The sequence below is a fragment of the Stegostoma tigrinum genome, chromosome 34 (genome assembly GCF_030684315.1).
Source record: "Stegostoma tigrinum isolate sSteTig4 chromosome 34, sSteTig4.hap1, whole genome shotgun sequence".
In the NCBI taxonomy this organism is placed as follows: domain Eukaryota; kingdom Metazoa; phylum Chordata; class Chondrichthyes; order Orectolobiformes; family Stegostomatidae; genus Stegostoma; species Stegostoma tigrinum.
Genome location: NC_081387.1, coordinates 26801208 through 26820440, shown reverse-complemented (window position 1 = coordinate 26820440; position 19233 = coordinate 26801208). Strand labels below are relative to the sequence as shown.

The 19233-nt window shown below is 55.2% G+C and overlaps 2 protein-coding genes across 2 annotated transcripts in view; both read right to left on the bottom strand.

Moving 5' to 3' along the window:
* The window catches only part of LOC125446591 (histone H2B-like), a 267925-nt gene that overhangs the window by 137826 nt on the left and 110866 nt on the right, over window positions 1-19233 (bottom strand). The window lies entirely within an intron of this gene.
* The window catches only part of vars1 (valyl-tRNA synthetase 1), a 75409-nt gene continuing 59223 nt past the window's right edge, over window positions 3048-19233 (bottom strand). Inside the window, exons 27-31 of the mRNA XM_059639719.1 lie at window positions 18877-19083; window positions 15186-15297; window positions 10823-10995; window positions 9878-10027; window positions 3048-3575 (exon numbers count right to left, since the gene is read on the bottom strand). Coding sequence (XP_059495702.1) covers window positions 3507-3575; window positions 9878-10027; window positions 10823-10995; window positions 15186-15297; window positions 18877-19083 — 711 coding nt within the window. The 3' untranslated portion in view covers window positions 3048-3506. The remainder of the gene's footprint in view (window positions 3576-9877; window positions 10028-10822; window positions 10996-15185; window positions 15298-18876; window positions 19084-19233) is intronic.

Below are 19233 nucleotides of genomic sequence, written 5' to 3'. Positions count from 1 at the left end.
CCAACCACCCCTCCCAACCCCAACCCAAACCCAACGACCCCACACCCCACGCCAACCCCAACCACCCCAACCCCAACACCTCCACCCCAACACCCCATGTCAACTCCAACACCTCCACCCCAACCCTCCACGCCAACCCCAACACCTCCACCCCAACACCAACACCTCCACCCCAACACCAACACCCCAACACCCCTCCACCCCAACCCCAACCCCTACACCCCACCCATCCACCCCACACCAACCCCAACCACCCCCACCCCAAAACCCCACCCCCTCCACCCCAACTCCAACACTCCACCCCAAACCCAACCACCCCTGCACCCCACGCCAACCCCAACACCTCCACCCATCCACAAAAATTACCAAGCTGAGCCTCATGGTGTTAGCCGTACTCCCGGGCCAGCAGCTGCAGAGGGCAAGGCTGGTTGTGAATAAACAAGGGAACCACATGTTGTAGAATATGCCCCCACAGAGGAGCTCACGGGGACTTCCGCAATAATTCACATTGCCTCGCCCGCTTGTATAGCACAGCCCTCTCAGGTTGCCCCTTCAATAAAAAGCTTCAGCTTTTTCCACACGCCCTGATCATCGTCCCCTCTCTTGGTGGTTTTGCTGGGGTGGCGGGGGTGGGGAGGTGTGGGGGACAATGGTGGCAGAGAAGGTAGGGAACATAATCTAACATGGGATATTGGTAGCAGGGTGGGGCCCCATCCCTAGTTGCCCCCCTTGAGAAGGTGGGGGGTGAGCTGCCTCCTTGAACCACTGCAGTCCATGTGCGGTGGGGTGACCCACAATGTCCCTCAGGGAGGGAATTCCAGGATTCTGACCCAGCGACACTGAAGGAACGGGGATATATTTCCAAGTCAGGATGGGGAGGGGCTCGGAGGGGAGCTTGCAGGGGGCTGGTGTTCCCATGTATCTGCTGCCCCTTGTCTTTCTGGATGGAAGTAAGTCGTGGGTTTGGAAGGTGCTGCCGGAGGGTCTTTGGTGAATCCCTGCAGAGCATCTTGTAGATGGTACACACTGTTGCGACTTGGGGGGGGGGGGGGTGGGGGGCGAGTGGGAGTGGGATGTTGAAAATGTGCGCGTAAAGGTGCTATCAAATGGAAACACAAGCAGTGAACTGGAGGCCTGAGCTCCAACAAGCATCTTCCGATGAGCTAGGTACGATCCCTGCCTCAACCTGATTCCCACATTGCAGCAACAAGGACCCCTGCTAATCAAAACTGTGTTACTGTGAGAAAGGGCTGTCACACACCTCCCCTCTGGGATTGTCCATGAGGCCGATGGCATAGGTTTAAGGTGACAGGGGAAAAGATTTAACCGGGACCTAAGAGGCACCTTTTCCACACAAAGGGTGGTACGTGGATGGAATGAGCTGCCAGGGGAAGTGGTGGAAGCTGGTATGATTATAACATTTAAAAGGCATCTGGATGGGGACATGAATTGAAAGGGTTGAGGGGGATAGGGGCCGAATGCTGGCAAATGGGGCTGCATTAATTCAGGATATCTGTCAGACCGAAGGGGCTTGTTTCCGTGGACATCTCCATGACTCTATCAGCTGTGAGCTATAATGGAGAAATGGCTCATCCAGGGGATAGTAACATCTGACAGCATGGCACCCCGTCAGTCCTGCAGCCTCCCAGTGCTCCCCTAAGCAGCACTGAAAAAAAATAGAGCAGCTGTAAGAGCAGACACACAGACTGTGGACAGATTTCCAGGCAGAGCTCAGTCCCATAGCTCTAATCAACAATGCCCATCTGTTTCCCAGGCTGGTCCCTCCCTCAGCCTCTCTTTTAGCCCTCTCAAACAGACTGCCTTGTGTAAACACTGCCCTTTGAAAAAGAACTACAAAATAAATTCTATTGGAATTATTTTAAGCAGCTGAGTGAGTTGAAAAAAAGCATTTCTAATATTTCATAGAGAGATAACTGTTTTCACATCATTGAGTCAAAACACACTGATCCTCATTTCCCACAGACACTTGACTCCAAAGATCTAAAAAAAAAAGAGATTAAGGCCATTTTTGTTGGCAGCAACAGAAATACAGATTGTGTATTTTATGGCCTCATTGCTAGTACAAAAACAAACTGTACACATAACGATAAAAGCACATCGTCAGGTAAGTGTCAGCTGTCTTACCTTCTTCTGACTCATCAGTGCCCCACATTTCCCCTCGGGTACATCGCTCCCTCCAGGACTCGGGAAAACCAGGCTGGGAGCAAACACAATAAAACTGTGCGCCTTACAGCCACTAGCCCAAACATTTAACACCACAGGTTCTTGTTTTGAGCCAAGGAGCATGCCTGCACTGGGGAAGGCGATGGCCTAGTGGCATTATTGCTGGGCTCTTCATCCTGAAACACAGGTAGTGTTCTGGGGACCAGGGTTCGAATCCCGCTGTGGCAGATGGTGGAATTTGAATTCAATTTTAAAAAATCCAGAGTTAATCTAATGGCGGCCATTATCAGGGGAAAAATCCATCTGAAGAATCTAAAGAAACATAAAATCCTGATGGGACTAGATGTGGGAGGAATGTTCCTGATGTTGGAGAAGCCCAGAACTTGGGGTAGGCTATTCAGGACTGAGACAAGGAAGAATTTCTTCACTGAGAGTTGTGAACCTGAGAAATTCTCTGTCGGGGCCAGTTGGTTTAAAAATATTCAAAAGGGGGCTGCATGTGGCCCTTGTGGCTAAAGGAATCAAGGGATATGGGGAGAAAGTGGGAATGGGATACCGAGAGAGCATGGTCAGCTGCGATCATATTGTATAGTGGTGCAGGCACCAAGGGCTGAATGGCCTAGTGCACCCAGCTTCTAATGTCCTTTAGGGAAGGAAATGCCATCCATCTGTTACACGTGACTCCAGACCCACAACAATGTGGTTGACTCTGAACACTTAGGGAGGGACAAGACACCCTCGTCCCATGAATAAATGTTAATGTCATTTCTCCACCTAGCCCCTCCCTCCTGCCCCAGGACAGTGGGTCAGACACTGTCCTCTCCCATAGCATTAGGTATAAACCCACAAAAACATGCCGAGCGTTCTTAACGAAACAGTAAACCTTTATTGAAACGCCGTTGCCTGATGGCTTGGAGTAAAGAACGACTGGAAACTTCACCAAGACAGGGCCAGAGCGAAGGAAAGCCGTGTTTGAGCACTGACTCTAACCGATCGGAGGGAGGAGGAGGAGGCTAGGTCAGCGATTAAGGTTATGGGAGCCAGCTTGTAGCTTCTGGATTGACACCTCCCCACAGCAGGACTGGGAAAGGAGTTGGTGGGGGGGTGTAATTCCCAACAATACAAGTGCCAACCACCCCCCAACCCCAGCCCGTAGCCTGCAACGCTTCCCAACACCATCTCACCCCCCGCCCCACCCAACGTTAGAATCTGACACCAGCCCTTGTTCGCCGCCTCACAGTTACACCGTCTCTCGCACAGTGAGGTTGGGGGGGGCGGGGCCGTCCGGATAAAACCAGAGCCAGGCTCCGCCCATGACCACATCAGATCATCATCTCGAAATTCCCGATCCCTTCTTCCACCTTCTGCAATTCCGTCTCCGTTTGCTTCAGCTGGGGAAACAAAAGCGCACTTGGGTAAACTGCGGGCATGGGGTGGGTGGGGGAATCTGGGAAAACGCCACTCGTGATCTAGCGACAGGCCCCACGTGGCCGAGGGGGGAGTGTGGGGTGGGCGGGTGTCACTGTTCCCAAGAAGCAAGGAACCTCTTGTATCCAGGGAGCAGGGTGGGGGATAATGACCCAGTGAGCGGTCGGGGTCTGGAATACACTTCCCTGGAACATAGGGGAGGAGGCCTGTTCGATTCGGGGGGGACATTCCATGGGGGCACTGGGCAGTTGGTTTGCGACACCAATACAGCGGGTTTGATCCCCTGCCCGCACCAGCTGGGGGTCACCATGACAGACCCTCCTCCTCAAACTCTCCCCTCGCCCGAGGCACAGTGACCCTCAGGTTCTCACTCAATCGCCCTCCAACGTGCTCTGGGACAACAATGGCTTGACCTGATCTGATGATCGCTTGTGGAGGAATGGTGAGTGGGGAAAAAGGGAGTGGGCTGGCACCAGGTGGGGGACTGGTATAGAACGGGCACACCGAGGGTGGGCTGAAGGGCCTCCTGCATTGCTGCCACAATTCTGTGAGAACACAGTGCGGGCGCTGGGGGAGAACAGCACAGACATATCTGAGGGGAATTTCGGGAAGACGAGATCTTTCAGCCCCTCCAGTTGGAACCCCGATTCCACAGGACCACGAGTGGCCTGCAGCCTCACACAAACCCACCCCTGACTGCCCTCAAACCCTTCCCTCACAGCAGCCTATCGACTCAAGGATGCAAGATTTTCAGTGAGGTATCCAGTGAGTAATCATACGCCTCAGTATAAGGGGGGTCACCCAATGAAGACAGAGACGGGGAGGAACTTCTTCCCTCCGAGGGGAGTGAATCTGTGGAATTCTTTACCGCAGAGGACTGTCAGGGCTGGATCGTTCAGTCTACTCGAGGATGCAATGGAGAGATTTTTAATGAGGAAGGGATTCAAGGGTTTTGGGGAAAAGGCAGGAAGTGGAGTCGAGGATGGTCAGATCAGCCATGATCTCAGCTGTTGGCACAGCAAACCCGATGGGCTGAATGGCCTCCTCCTGCTCCTACATCCTAACATCTTGAAAAACCTCAATCAAAACACCTCAGTGTCGCCTATCGCAGCTGGTTGTGTCACACTGGTGACAGTGCCATTTCGGAGCATCGAATGGCATTCAGATCATTAGCAAAGATTCAGACAAAGGGCAGGTTTGAAAGCACTGTCTTAAGGACATGCTAGCAATATTAGACAGCACCTTCCCAATGCTCAACCATCGCTGCCCAGAAGGGGCATGGGAACACCAGCCCCTGCAAGTTCCCCTCCGAACCCCTCCCCATCCTGACTTGGAAATATATCCCCGTTCCTTCAGTGTCGCTGGGTCAGAATCCTGGAATTCCCTCCCTGAGGGACATTGTGGGTCACCCCACAGCACATGGACTGCAGCGGTTCAAGGAGGCAGCTCACCCCCACCTTTTCGGTGGGGGGGGGGAGCAACTGGGGACGGGGCAATAAATGCTGGGCCCAGTCAGTGACACCCGAGTCTGCTGACTAAAGAAAAGAAATGGAACTAAAAGCAGTCTATAACTAGGAGTAGCTGTGGTTACTTGTACAGGGAGGGAATGGCCTCCTGGTATTATCACTGAAGCTGTTAATCCAGAGACTCAGGTAAGTTTCTTAAGACTGAGCTTTGAATTCCACCCCCACAACCCCCCCACCCCCCACCCCCCACCCCCAACCCCACCCCCAACCCCATGGCAAATGGTGGTGTTTGATATCAATAAATGTCTGGAACTAAGAATCTAATGATGACTGAATTGGTCGGAGGGCGGGGAACCCATCTGGATAACTAGTACCACTTCAGGGAAGGAATCTTCCACCCTTATGTGGTCTGGCCTACGTGTGACTACAGACAGTCAACAAATGCCAGAGATCCCTACATGCTGTGAATGAATAAAGAATGAAATGAACATTTTCAGTGCGATCTCAACCTCTTGCAACAGAAACAAGTCACCATCTTAAAGTTAGAACTGAAACTGTCTCAAAGGGGGTGAAGGGGTAGAGAGGTGGAACAAGACCAGGAGGGACTGAGAGAGGGGTAGGGGGTAAGGGCGTAGGAGCTGGACAAGTGAAGAAATGTAAGAGGTGTGAACGGTGGAATGGAGAACAGCTGCTGTCCAATGGTAAAAGGAGAAGTGAGTGAGTAGTATAGGAGAGATTACTGCTGGGAAATGTCGAACTCTGTTGAGTTCAGAAGGCAACGACATGCCTAACCAAAACGCCAGGTGTTCTGCCTCAAACTGTACACTGAGTCTCGCTGGAAGCATGCAACAGTAGACTGCAAACAGAGAGGTCAGTGCGAGAGCAAGCCAGAGAACTGAAATTTGGAAGCTCAACCGTGCAGGCTGAGTGGAAGAGTTTAATTTTTATTCACAGGATGAGGGTGTCGCTGGCCAGAGCAGCATTTACTGCCCAGAGGGTAGCTCAGAGTCAATCACATTGCTGTGGGTCTGGAGTCACATGTAGGCCCAGACCAGGTAAGGATGGCAGTTTCCTTCCCTAAAGGACATTAGTGACCCAGATGGGTTTTTCCTTTGTTCTCAAGCACTCCCAGCCTAAAATATTGGGATGGTTCACCCAGTCACAGCAGTGTGTACCATCTACAAGATGCTCTGCAGAAATTCACCAGAGACCCTCAGGCAGCACCTTCCAAACCCACGACCCACTTCCATCCAGAAGGACAAGGGACAGCAAGATACATGGGAACACCAGCCCCCTGCAAGTTCCCCTCTGAGCCCCTCCCCATTCTGACTTGGAAATATATCCCCGTTCCTTCAGTGTCGCTAGGTCAGAATCCTGGAATTCCCTCCCTGAGGGGCATCGTGGGTCACCCCACAGCACATGGACTGCAGGGGTTCAAGGGGGCAGCTCACCCCCACCTTTTTGGGAGGGGGGGGCAACTAGGGACGGGGCAATAAATGCTGGGCCCAGGCAGTGTCCAGGCCCAACATGAAGGGAATAGAAGATCGAGGGAGAATGGAAGGTGCCTTGAGGAGAAATAAAAACAGTACAGGCTAGTTGGGATGAATGGCCTGTTTCTGAAGGTATCAGTCACAGGAGAGAAGACACAGTGGGTATGAAATGGCTGACCGATACCAAATGGTCAGTTCAGGGTCAGTGGATATTTTTTCAGGTTGGTGGTGGAAGGGACAGCTTTGAGAACCCTTGCTTTTCCTGGTAATTTATGAATGTTCTGGAGACAATTTCAAAGTCTGCAGGGGGTGACCAGGCTCACGGTTTCTGCCCCTTTACCCAGCCTGAAGGCGGACGGGACTTTGTGACAACGATAGCAGGCACAGATGGAGGGCAGCGGCTGGGATCGATCAGGCCACACCCCTGCCTGGGAGCCACAGGGTTCGAGTCCCCATGTGGACAGCCATGCGAAAAGAATGCTCGAGGACTCTGGGTCTATACTCGATGGAGGGGGAAATGGGGAGAAGATGCAGAAGCCTGAAGTGCAAATAGACTTGGGAGTTCTAGTCCAGGATTCGCTCAAGGTGAACTTGCAGGAAGGCAAATGCAATGTTTGCATTTATTTTGAGAGGACTTGAATAAAAAAGCAGGGATATACTTCTGAGGCTTTATAAGGCTCTGGTCAGGCTACATTTGGAGTATTGTGTGCAGTTTTGGGCCCCATATCTTTGGAAGGATGTACTGGCTCTGGAATGGGTTCACAGGAGGTTCACAAGAATGGTCCCAGGAATGGAAAGGTTAACATATGAGGAATGTCCGAGGACTCTGCAACTATACTCATTGGAGTTTAGAAGGATGAGGGAGGGTCTAATTGAAACTTACAGAATACTGAACGGCCTGGACAGAGTGGATGTTGGGAAGATGTTTCCATGGTACGAGAGTCTAGGACCTGAGGGCACAGTAAAGGGAAGACCTTTTAGAACGGAGATAAGGAGAAACGTCTTCAGACAGAGAGAGGTGAATCTATAGAATTCACTGCCGCAGAAGGCTGTGGGGGCCGGGTCATTGAGTGCATTCAGGACTGAGATAGATAGGTTCTTGGTTATCAAGGGGATCAAGGGTTACGGGGAGAAAGCAGGAGAATGGCATTGAGAAACTTATCAGCCATGATTCAATGGCAGAGCAGACTTGATGGCCTCATTTCTGTTTCTATGTCTTATGGTCTTAAAATCTCAGGCTGCTGTCGCAGTGTGCTATTGAGGGAGCGCTGCACTATCAGAGGTCGTGGCTCTCAAATCGGCCTTGGAGTGATCTGATCGCTCTCAAATGCGCGACGTTCAGGGGGCGTGACAAGATACTCCCCCTCACGGCATAGACTTGAAGGAATTCAAAAGGAGGGTCACCCATTAAGGAGATACTTTTTTTCCTCAGGAGGGTGGTGGAGAGGTGGAATTCTCCTCCTCACGGTGTGGTGCGGTCGGGTGTGTAAATAGTTTTACAGCAGAGATTCTCGGTGAATGATGAAGGGAATCAGGGGCAGACGGGAAATTGGAGCTCTGGTGCAAACTCTGATCAGTGGAGTTAGCTAGATGGGCGGATTGTAAAACGTTAATATCTGCAGGAGCATTTAGACTGAGTCAAACCCAGAAATCTGGATCTGTGGAGGTAACCGGATGTATATGCTGAAGAGTCCTGCAGAGCAGGAGACCGTTCAGTTCACTGATTCTGTTCAGGGAGCTCCCAGCGTCCTGCAAATCTCTGAAAACGGACTCCCTCAAATGTGCTCAAACGTACAAGGGATTAAAAATGGAATCTGTCTTATCAGACAGTGCGCTCCAAATCCTCCTCATCTATTCCCGACAGAAACAAACTCTCCCTCATTGTCTATACCTCAACTACTCAACCCATGGGAACGCTTCCTCACCATTGAGCTGTCATGATATTGAGTGTCTCAATCAAATCTCTTTGCCACTTTCTCGAACCGCTGCAGTCCGTGTGCTGTGGGATGGCCCACAATGTCCCTCAGGGAGGGAATTCCAGGATTCTGACCCAGCAACACTAAAGGAACGGGGATATATTTCCAAGTCAGGGTGGGGAGGGGAACCTGCAGGGGGCTGGTGTTCCCATGTACTTGCTGCCCCTTGTCCCTTTTTGGCAGGAAACGTATCGATCACAGAATAAAAGGGGCAGAGGCACTGTGGATACAAAACTGTCTGAAACAGAGTGTAACGGTCAATGGATATTGTTCAGGTTGGAGGAAGATTTGCAATGGAGTTCTCCAGGGGTGAGTGAGGCTTTTAGTGATTTGGATCTTGCTGTTCAGGTGACAATTTCAAAGTCTGTGGATGTCACCAGATTTGGGCCAAACTGTAAACTGTTTTGGGGCGGGGGGGGTTGCAGCGTGTGGAAGAGAGAGCGCGAGACAGAAGCAGTGCGGAGCTCCAAAAGGACATTAAAAAGTGGGTGGAGTGGGCAGAGAGGGGTCGGATGAAGTTCAATACAGAGAAGTAGGAGGTGATGTACTTTGATCGGAAGGACACAGAGACAATATAAAATAGGGTGGGTATGATTCTAGAGGGGGTGCAGCAAGAGCTGGGGGTCTCTGCGCACAGAGCACTGAAGGTGAAAGGACAGGGAGAGAGAGAGACCAGTGAGTAGAGCACACAGTGCCCTCAGCTTTATTAACGGGGCACAGAGTACAGGAGCAAGGAGGCGATGCTGATCTTGTACAAGCCCCGTGTTAGACCCCCAGATGGAGTATCATGTCCAGCTGTGGGCCCCACATTATGGGAAAGATGTGAACCCATCGGAGGGAGAGGGCAGAAGCGATTTACAACAACGGTTCCAGGGAATGGGTAATGTCAGCGATGGGGATAGACTGGGGAAGGTGGGGCTGTTCCCCTCGGATACAAGGAGGATCACAGGGAGGTCTGGTAGAGGCTTCCCAAATCCCGAGCGGGGGCTGGGCAGGGGGAGGGAGGAGCTGTTCCTGCTCGGAAAAGGAGCAGGATCGAGAGGGAAACATTTGAAGTGATGTACAAATGAAGTGAGCGTGAAGTGAGGAGAGACTCTCTCACCCATTGGGTAGTGAGGGTGTGGGATGCACTGCCTGGAAACATGGGGGAGGGGGGGCAGGTTCAACTGAGACATTCCAGAGGGGAATTGGAAGGAAGCAGTGTGCACTATTAATTTGGTCTTGAAGCTGCTTTAATACATGGGTAACCCCAATCCTCCTCCGACAACACTCAGTCCATTTCACCTGCGATGCCTCCACACGTCACTCAGAACAGACCTAACCGTACCCTTACCTTCTCTGCATCCAGCTCCTGGATTTTCTGAGGCACTTTGGCGCTGTAATCCGCTTTGGACATTTTCTCCCTGAGCTTCACAATCTGCTTCCGAAGTTCTGCTTGCTTTGCCCTGAGCTTAGAGACCTCCTTTTCAGCATCGATCAGGCCCTTTTGTAGAAGCAGGTGAGAAACTGTTTGGTGTGTGTGCGCATGAGAAACTCTCACAGTGAGGCAACTATCCAGCGTACAGCCAGGTTAAACAACTTAATACAGCACAGGGATGGGGACAGGCCAACTCAGGGACAGCAGGGCTCAAGCGAGGGGAGGGGGATTGGAGGTAGACCCAAAGCGAAGATGAGGAAGGTATCATTAAAAGCTTGCAGTGCTCCTTAGACAAGGAGCATTGGCTTCTCTCAGAGAGATCAGAGTCTTCGGAACTCCCCTTCCCAGCGGGCGTGGGACCTCTAAAGATTTCGGAGGCCGATCAAGATATGTTCTTGATGACCGGGGTTGGGGGTGGGGGGGGGGATGGAAGATGATCAGGGAAAAGCAGAGTTGAGACTAATACCACATCAGCCACAATCTCATTCGAGTGGGCAAGCAGGCTGCAAGGACCGAGTGGCCTACTCCTGTTCCTTGTTGATCCACAGGAATGAACAGCCCATAACATGCCGTTGTTTTACTTGAACAGTCTATAAATTGGTTGAATAAACTAACCAAAAGAAGCGAATTCCTTACATGAAGGCAGCACTTCCAGTGAGGGCCATGGGCACAGAGTGAGTCTCTCTGTCTCTGTCTCGCACACACAGGCGCGCGAGGAGTTAATGTTCCTTTTCAGTCAGAAAGTTGGGGGGGTTGGGGAGAAGAGGGTGGTCTGCAGTGGTGAGTGAGGGGTGTTAAGGGTAAGGGTAGGGATCCTCGCCCATTCCAAGGGCAGGTGGCACTTGTTTCCCTGGTACGTACCTTCAGCATGAGGTGGACGGTGCAGCGGTCCGAAGCAATGACCATGGCACATCCGTCCGGGCACACCTCGTTGACCAGGAGGGTCACTGACTTGGACGAGGACAGCGTCTGGATGTAGCTGGAGAATGGGCTCACCTGGGCAGCTGTGCCCTCGTCCAAACACGACAGGTAACCTGAGGGCAAGAGGTCACACAAAGAAACCGGGCATCGGAACGGAGTCAGTCCCAACCTTCCCACCTCCTGCCCCTGGAATAAACACACCTCATGGAGAAAGGCGGGCCAGAGGGAGTGGATATTAATCACAAGCAAATGAGACAGCACGGCTGGAAAAACTCAGCAGGTCTGGCAGCTTCTGCGGAGACAGCACGTGCACAAGAGAGGGGCAGGGCCAGGGTGTTGGCCAGGGCAATGTTCAGAGCCAGACAGTCAAACAGTCCCAGTCCAACGTGACTCCTCTTCAGAACTGCAGATCCGACGATGCTCTGATGAATCTGAAACATTCACTTTACTCTGTCCCTCCACAGAGGCTGCCTGAGCCCCAGAGTTTCTCCAGTGAATCTCTCTGCCTTGGTTTCCGATTCCCAGCACCCGCAAGATCTGGCTCCCACTGGAGCATTGTGGGAAGCGTTGTGACCTGCTGTACTGTGGGAAATGCAGGGCACAGCCTGCGCACAGCAAGATCCCCCCAACAACAAAGGAATCGCTCATCGAGCCGAGCAGGGGCTCAGGAGAAACACGCTTTTGTTGGTAGATATTAGGCAATAACTGCAGGAGTAGGCCATTCAGCCCTTCGAGCCAGCACCACCATTCATTAGGATCATGGCTGATCATCCACAATCAGTATCCTGTTCCTGCCTTATCCCCATAACCCTTGATTCCACTATCTTTAAGAGCTCTGTCTATCTCTTTCTTGAAAGTATCCAGAGAGTTGGCCTGCACTGCCTTCTGGGGCGGAGCATTCCATATATCCACCACTCTCTGGGTGAAGAAGCTTTTCCTCAACTCTGTTCTAAATGGCCTACCCCTTATTTTTAAACTGTGTCCTCTGGTTCGGGACTCACCCATCAGCGGAAACATGCTTCCTGCCTCCAGAGTGTCCAATCCCTTAATAATCTTACACGCCTCAATCAGATCCCCTCTCATCCTTCTAAACTCAAGTGTATACAAGCCCAGTCGCTCCAATCTTTCAACATATGATAGTCCTGCCATTCCAGGAATTGACCTCGTGAACCTACGCTGCACTCCCTCAATAGCAAGAGTGTCCTTCCTCAAATTTGGAGACCAAAACTGCACACAATACTCCAGGTGCGGTCTCACCAGGGCCCTGTACAGCTGCAGAGGGACCTCTTTGCTCCTGTACTCAATTCCTCTTGTTATGAAGGCCAGCATGCTATTAGCTTTCTTCACTGCCTGCTGTACCTGCATGCTTGCTTTCATTGACTGATGTACAAGAACACCCAGATCTCGTTGTGCTTCCCCTTTACCTAACTTGACTCCATTTAGATAGTAATCTGCCTTCCTGTTCTTACCACCAAAGTGGATAACCTCACATTTATCCACATTAAACTGCATCTGCCATGCATCCGTCCACTCATCTAGCCTGCACAAGTCACCCTGTATTCTCATAACATCCTCCTCACATATCACGCTGCCACCCAGCTTTGTGTCATCAGCAAATTTGCTAATATTACTTTTAATGCCTTCGACCATATCATTTAATATATATCGTAAACAGCTGCAGTCCCAGCACCGAACCTTGTGGTACTCCACTGGTCTGCCATTCTGAAAGGGACCCGTTTATCACTAATCTTTTGCTTCCTGTCAGCCAGCCAATTTTCAATCCAACTCAGTATTTTGCCCCCAGTACCATGTGCCCTAATTTTGTTCACCAATCTCCTATGTGGGACTTTATCAAAGGCTTTCTGAAAGTCCAGGTACACTACATCCACTGGTTCTCCCTTATCCATCTTCATAGATACATCCGCAAAAAATTCCAGAAGATTAGTCAAACATGATTTCCCCTTCGTAAATCCATGCTGACTCTGACCTATCCTGTTTCTGCTATCCAAATGAGTTGTAATTTCATCTTTTATAATTGACTCCAGCAACTTTCCCACCACTGACGTCAGGCTAACCGGTCTGTAATTCCATGTTTTCTCTCTCCCTCCTTTCTTGAAAAGTGGGACAACATTAGCCACCCTCCAATCTGCAAGAACTGATACTGAATCTATAGAACATTGGAAAATGATTACCAATGCGTCCACGATTTCTAGAGCCACTGCCTTAAGTACCCTGGGATGCAGACCATCAGGTCCCAGGGACTTATCAGCCTTCGGACCTAACAGTCTATCCAACACCATTTCCTGCCTAATATAAATACCCTTCAGTTCATCCATTACCCTCGGTCCTTCAGCCACTATTACATCTGGGAGATTACTTGTGTCTTCCCTAGTGAAGACAGATCCAAAGTACCTATTCAACTCATCTGCCATTTCCTTGTTCCCCAGAATAAATTCACCTGTTTCTGACTTCAAGGGAACAATTTTAGTCTTAACCATTTTTTTTTCTTTTCACATACCTAAAAAAGCTTTTACTATCCTTTATATTTTTGGCCAATTTTCCTTCATAGCTCATTGTTTCTCTACGTATTAGCTTTTTAGTTATCCGCTGTTGCTCTTTAAAAGCTTCCCACTCATCTTTGCTATGTTATATCTTTATACAGTCCTGATCTTCCCTTGTCAGCCACGGCCGTCCCTGCCTCCCCTTAGGATCTTTCTTCCTCTTTGGTATGAACTGATCCTGCACCTTCTGCATTATATCCAGGAATACCTGCCATTCTTGTTCCACTGCCATCCCTGCTCGGGTATTGTACTATTGAACTTTGGCCAGCTCCTCCCTCATAGCTCCAATGTTCCCTTTATTCAACTGCAATACTGACACTTCCGATTCTCCCTTCTCCCTCTCAAATTGATGGGGGAGGCTGGTTACAATATGCCACCCACTCCCACCAGCCCGACCAGAGATGTGGTGGACCAAAGAGCTGTGAACGATCTGAAGCTCCCGGTGGGGGATGTTGACCAGGAGCACGTGGAAGAAAAGATTACTCTTGTGGGAGGGTCTACAAAGGGGTCGACAGGTGCCAAAAGAGGGTGGCACAATGGCTCAGTGGTTAGCACTGCAGCCTCACAGCACCGGGTTCGATCCCATCCTCGGGTGACTGTCTGTGCAGAGTTTGCAAATTCTCCCCGTGTCTGCGTGGGTTTTGTCCGGGTGCTCCGGTTTCCTCCCACAGTCCAAAGATGGGCAGGTTCCATAGTGCCCCAGGGATGTGCGGGTTAGGGTGGATTGGCCGTGCTAAATTGTCCCATAGTGCCCAGGGATGTGCAGATTAGGGTGGGATTGGCCGTGCTAAATTGTCCCGTAGTGCCCAGGGATGTGCGGGTTAGGGTGGGATTGGCCGTGCTAAATTGTCCCGTAGTGCCCAGGGATGTGCGGGTTAGGGTGGATTGGCCGTGCTAAATTGTCCCGTAGTGCCCAGGGATGTGCAGGTTAGGGTGGGATTGGCCGTGCTAAATTGTCCCATAGTGCCCAGGGATGTGCAGGTTAGGGTGGGATTGGCCGTGCTAAATTGTCCCATAGTGCCCAGGGATGTGCAGGTTAGGGTGGGATTGGCCGTGCTAAATTGTCCCATAGTGCCCAGTGATGTGCAGGTTAGGGTGGATTGGCCATGCTAAATTGTCCCATAGTGCCCAGGGATGTGCAGGTTAGGGTGGGATTGGCCGTGCTAAATTGTCCCATAGTGCCCAGGGATGTGCGGGTTAGGGTGGATTGGCCGTGCTAAATTGTCCCATAGTGCCCAGGGATGTGCAGGTTAGGGTGGATTGGCCGTGCTGAATTGTCCCATAGTGCCCAGGGATGTGCGGGTTAGGGTGGATTGGCCGTGCTAAATTGTCCCATAGTGCCCAGGGATGTGCAGGTTAGGGTGGATTGGCCGTGCTAAATTGTCCCATAGTGCCCAGAGATGTGCAGGTTAGGGTGGGATTGGCCGTGCTAAATTGTCCCATAGTGCCCAGGGGTGTGCAGGTTAGGGTGGATTGGCCGTGCTAAATTGTCCCGTAGTGCCCAGGGATGTGCAGGTTAGGGTGGGATTGGCCGTGCTAAATTGTCCCGTAGTGCCCAGGGGTGTGCGGGTTCACCGTACAGAGTCACAGGTGTGGCATGCTGTTCGCAGGGTTGGTGCAGCCGCGATGGGCTGAGTGGCATGTTTCAGCACTGCAGGGATTCTGTGATCGAGAACATGTGTTCTTTCCAGTGCTCAGCAGGGGCAAGGGTGGTGAGGCAGCACAGAAACGAGTCAACTTACAATCTGCTTTGGTCTTGGTGAGGTTATAGTCCGCGCGCAGGGAGCGGATGGCACGGATGATGGCCATTACAAAGTCCACAGTGTGGTCTAATTCCTCATTCCTCCAACAGTGCTGCAGGAAGACACAGGCAGCTGATTACAATGCGGCTAGTCAGGAATCCCAATTCCCATTCAGTCCGGACGCTCATCCCGAAGGAACTGCCAACCCCTCACCCACTACAGGTCAGCGAGAGGGCGCGCGCGAGCGGGGGGGCGGAGAGAGAGAGAGGGAGAGAGAGAGAGAGAGGGTGAGTGAGTGAGTGAGTGAGTGAGTGAGTGAGTGAGTGAGTGAGAGTGAGTGAGTGTGAGTGAGAGTGAGAGTGAGTGAGTGTGAGTGAGAGTGAGAGTGAGAGTGAGAGTGAGTGTGAGTGAGTGTGAGTGAGTGTGAGTGAGTGTGTGAGTGAGAGTGAGTGTGTGAGTGAGAGTGAGTGTGAGAGTGAGTGAGAGAGAGAAGAGAGAGAGAAGAGAGAGAGAAGAGAGAGAGAAGAGAGAGAGCGCGAGCACGCGCGGGCGCGAGCGGGAGAGGGCGCGAGCGGGAGAGGGCGCGAGCGGGAGAGGGCGCGAGCGGGAGAGGGCGCGAGCGGGAGAGGGCGCGAGCGGGAGAGGGCGCGAGCGGGAGAGGGCGCGAACGGGCGAGCGGGAGAGGGCGCGAACGGGCGAGCGGGGAGAGGGCGCGAACGGGCGAGCGGGAGAGGGCGCGAACGGGCGAGCGGGAGAGGGCGCGAACGGGCGAGCGGGAGAGGGCGCGAACGGGCGAGCGGGAGAGGGCGCGAGCGCGCGCGCGGGCGAGAGGGAGAGGGCGCGCGCGGGCGAGCGGGAGAGAGAGAGAGAGCGCGCGCGGGGCGAGCGGGAGAGAGAGAGAGAGCGCGCGCGGGCGAGCGGGAGAGAGAGAGAGAGCGCGCGCGGGCGAGCGGGAGAGGGCCCGAGCGGGAGAGGGCGCGAGCGGGAGAGGGAGCGGGCGAGGGCGCGAGCGGGCGAGGGCGCGAGCGGGGCGAGGGCGGCGAGCGGGAGAGGGCGCGAGCGGGAGAGGGCGCGAGCGGGAGAGGGCGGGAGCGCGCGCGCGCGGGCGAGCGGGAGAGGGCGGGAGCGCGCGCGCGCGGGCGAGCGGGAGAGGGCGGGAGCGCGCGCGCGCGGGCGAGCGGGAGAGGGCGGGAGCGCGCGCGCGCGGGGCGAGCGGGAGAGGGCGGGAGCGCGCGCGCGCGGGCGAGCGGGAGAGGGCGGGAGCGCGCGCGAGCGGGAGAGGGCGGGGAGCGCGCGCGCGGGGCGAGAGGGAGAGGGCGCGAGCGCTGCGCGCGGGCGAGAGGGAGAGGGCGCGAGCGGGGCGAGCGGGAGAGGGCGCGAGCGGGGAGCGGGCGCGAGCGGGAGCGGGCGAGGGCGCGAGCGGGCGAGGGCGCGAGCGGGAGAGGGCGCGAGCGGGAGAGGGCGCGAGCGGGAGAGGGCGCGAGCGGGAGAGGGCGCGAGCGGGAGAGGGCGCGCGCGGGCGAGCGGGGAGAGAGAGAGAGAGCGCGCGCGGGCGAGCGGGAGAGAGAGAGAGAGCGCGCGCGGGCGAGCGGGAGAGAGAGAGAGCGCGCGCGCGGGCGAGCGGGAGAGAGAGAGAGCGCGCGCGCGGGCGAGCGGGAGAGAGAGAGAGCGCGCGCGCGGGCGAGCGGGGAGAGAGAGAGAGCGCGCGCGCGGGCGAGCGGGAGAGAGAGAGAGCGCGCGCGGGCGAGCGGGAGAGAGAGAGAGCGCGCGCGGGCGAGCGGGGAGAGAGAGAGAGCGCGCGCGGGCGAGCGGGAGAGAGAGAGAGCGCGCGCGGGCGAGCGGGAGAGAGAGAGAGCGCGGGCGGGCGAGCGAGCGGGAGAGAGAGAGAGCGCGGGCGGGCGAGCGGGGGAGACAGAGAGAGACAGAGAGAGACAGAGAGAGACAGAGAGAGACAGAGAGAGAAAGAGAGAGAAAGAGAGAGAGAGAGAGAGAGAGAGAGAGCGCGCGCGGGCGAGCGAGAGAGAGAGAGCGCGCGGGCGAGCGAGAGAGAGAGAGCGCGCGGGCGAGCGAGAGAGAGAGAGCGCGCGGGCGAGCGAGAGAGAGAGAGCGCGCGGGCGAGCGAGGAGAGAGAGAGCGCGCGGGGCGAGCGAGAGAGAGAGAGCGCGCGGGCGAGCGAGAGAGAGAGAGCGCGCGGGCGAGCGAGAGAGAGAGAGCGCGCGGGCGAGCGAGAGAGAGAGAGCGCGCGGGCGAGCGAGAGAGAGAGAGCGCGCGGGCGAGCGAGAGAGAGAGAGCGCGCGGGCGAGCGGGAGAGAGAGAGAGCGCGGGCGAGCGGGAGAGAGAGAGAGCGCGCGGGCGAGCGAGAGAGAGAGCGCGTGCGGGCGAGCGGGAGAGAGAGAGAGCGAGCGCGCGCGCCGGCGAGCGGGAGAGAGAGCGAGCGCCCGCGCGCCGGCGAGCGGGAGAGAGAGCGAGCGCGCGCGCGCGCCGGCGAGCGGGAGAGAGAGCGAGCGCGGCGCGCCGGCGAGCGAGGAGAGAGAGCGAGCGTGCGCGCGCCGGCGAGCGGGAGAGAGAGAGAGGAGAGACAGAGCGGGCGAGCGGGGGAGAGAGAGAGAGAGCGGGCGAGCGGGGTAGAGAGAGAGAGAGAGAGAGAGAGAGAGAGAGAGAGGAGAGAGAGAGAGAGAGAGAGAGAGAGAGAGAGCGGGCGAGCGGGAGAGAGAGAGAGAGAGAGAGAGAGCGCGAGAGCGAGCGGGAGAGAGAGCGAGCGGGAGAGAGAGCGAGCGGGAGAGAGAGAGAGAGCGAGCGCGCGCGCCGGCGCGAGCGGGAGAGAGAGAGCGAGCGCGCGCGCCGGCGAGCGGGAGAGAGAGAGCGAGCGCGCGCGCCGGTGAGCGGGAGAGAGAGAGCGAGCGCGCGCGCCGGCGAGCGGGAGAGAGAGAGAGAGAGAGAGCGGGCGAGCGGGGGAGAGAGAGAGAGAGAGAGAGCGGGCGAGAGAGAGAGCGGGCGAGAGAGAGAGCGGGCGAGAGAGAGAGAGAGACCGGGCGAGAGAGAGACCGGGCGAGAGAGAGACCGGGCGAGAGAGAGAGCGGGCGAGAGAGAGAGCGGGCGAGAGAGAGAGAGAGAGAGAGCGGGCGAGTGGGAGAGAGAGCGAGCGGGAGAGAGAGCGAGCGGGAGAGAGAGCGAGCGGGAGAGAGAGCGAGCGGGAGAGAGAGCGAGCGCGCGCGCCGGCGAGCGGGAGAGAGAGAGAGAGAGAGAGAGAGAGAGAGAGAGAGCGGGGGGAGAGAGAGAGAGAGAGAGAGAGAGAGAGAGAGCGGGCGAGCGGGGGAGAGAGAGGAGAGAGAGAGAGAGCGGGCGAGCGGGGGAGAGAGAGAGAGAGAGAGAGAGCGGGCGAGCGGGGGGGAGAGAGAGAGAGAGAGAGAGAGCGGGCGAGCGGGGGAGAGAGAGAGAAGAGAGAGAGAGCGCGAGAGCGGGCGAGAGAGAGAGCGCGCGTGAGCGGGAGAGAGAGAGAGAGAGCGCGCGCGCGGGCGAGCGGGAGAGAGAGAGAGAGAGAGCGCGCGGGCGAGCGAGAGAGGTAGAGCGCGCACGAGCGAGAGAGAGAGACAGAGAGAGTGTGAGTGTGAGTGTGTGTGTGTGGGGGGGGGGTGGGAGAGCGAGAGACACACACAGATGTGTGTGCACAGAGGGAGATATACAAATGTACCTGTTCAGCCTCAGGGTATGGTGTAACGCTGATGCTCGGGGGGTCCTGAGCCGATCGCCGCGGCAACCTCTGGTACAGCTCCTCGGTGACGAAGGGCATGAAGGGGCTGAGGAGGCGCAGGCCTGTGTCCAGGCAGGTGTACAGCACGTTTCGGGACACGCTCGCTGCATCCTCATCAGTGCCAGCAAACACAGGCTTCAAACATTCCTGAATGGATTGGGGTAAAAGCAGATGGAGAAGGAAAACTGACTCGCCGTTCCTTCAGTGTCGCTGGGTCAGAATCCTGGAATTCCCTCCCTGAGGGACACTGTGGGTCACCCCACAGCACATGGACTGCAGCGGTTCAAGGAGGCAGCT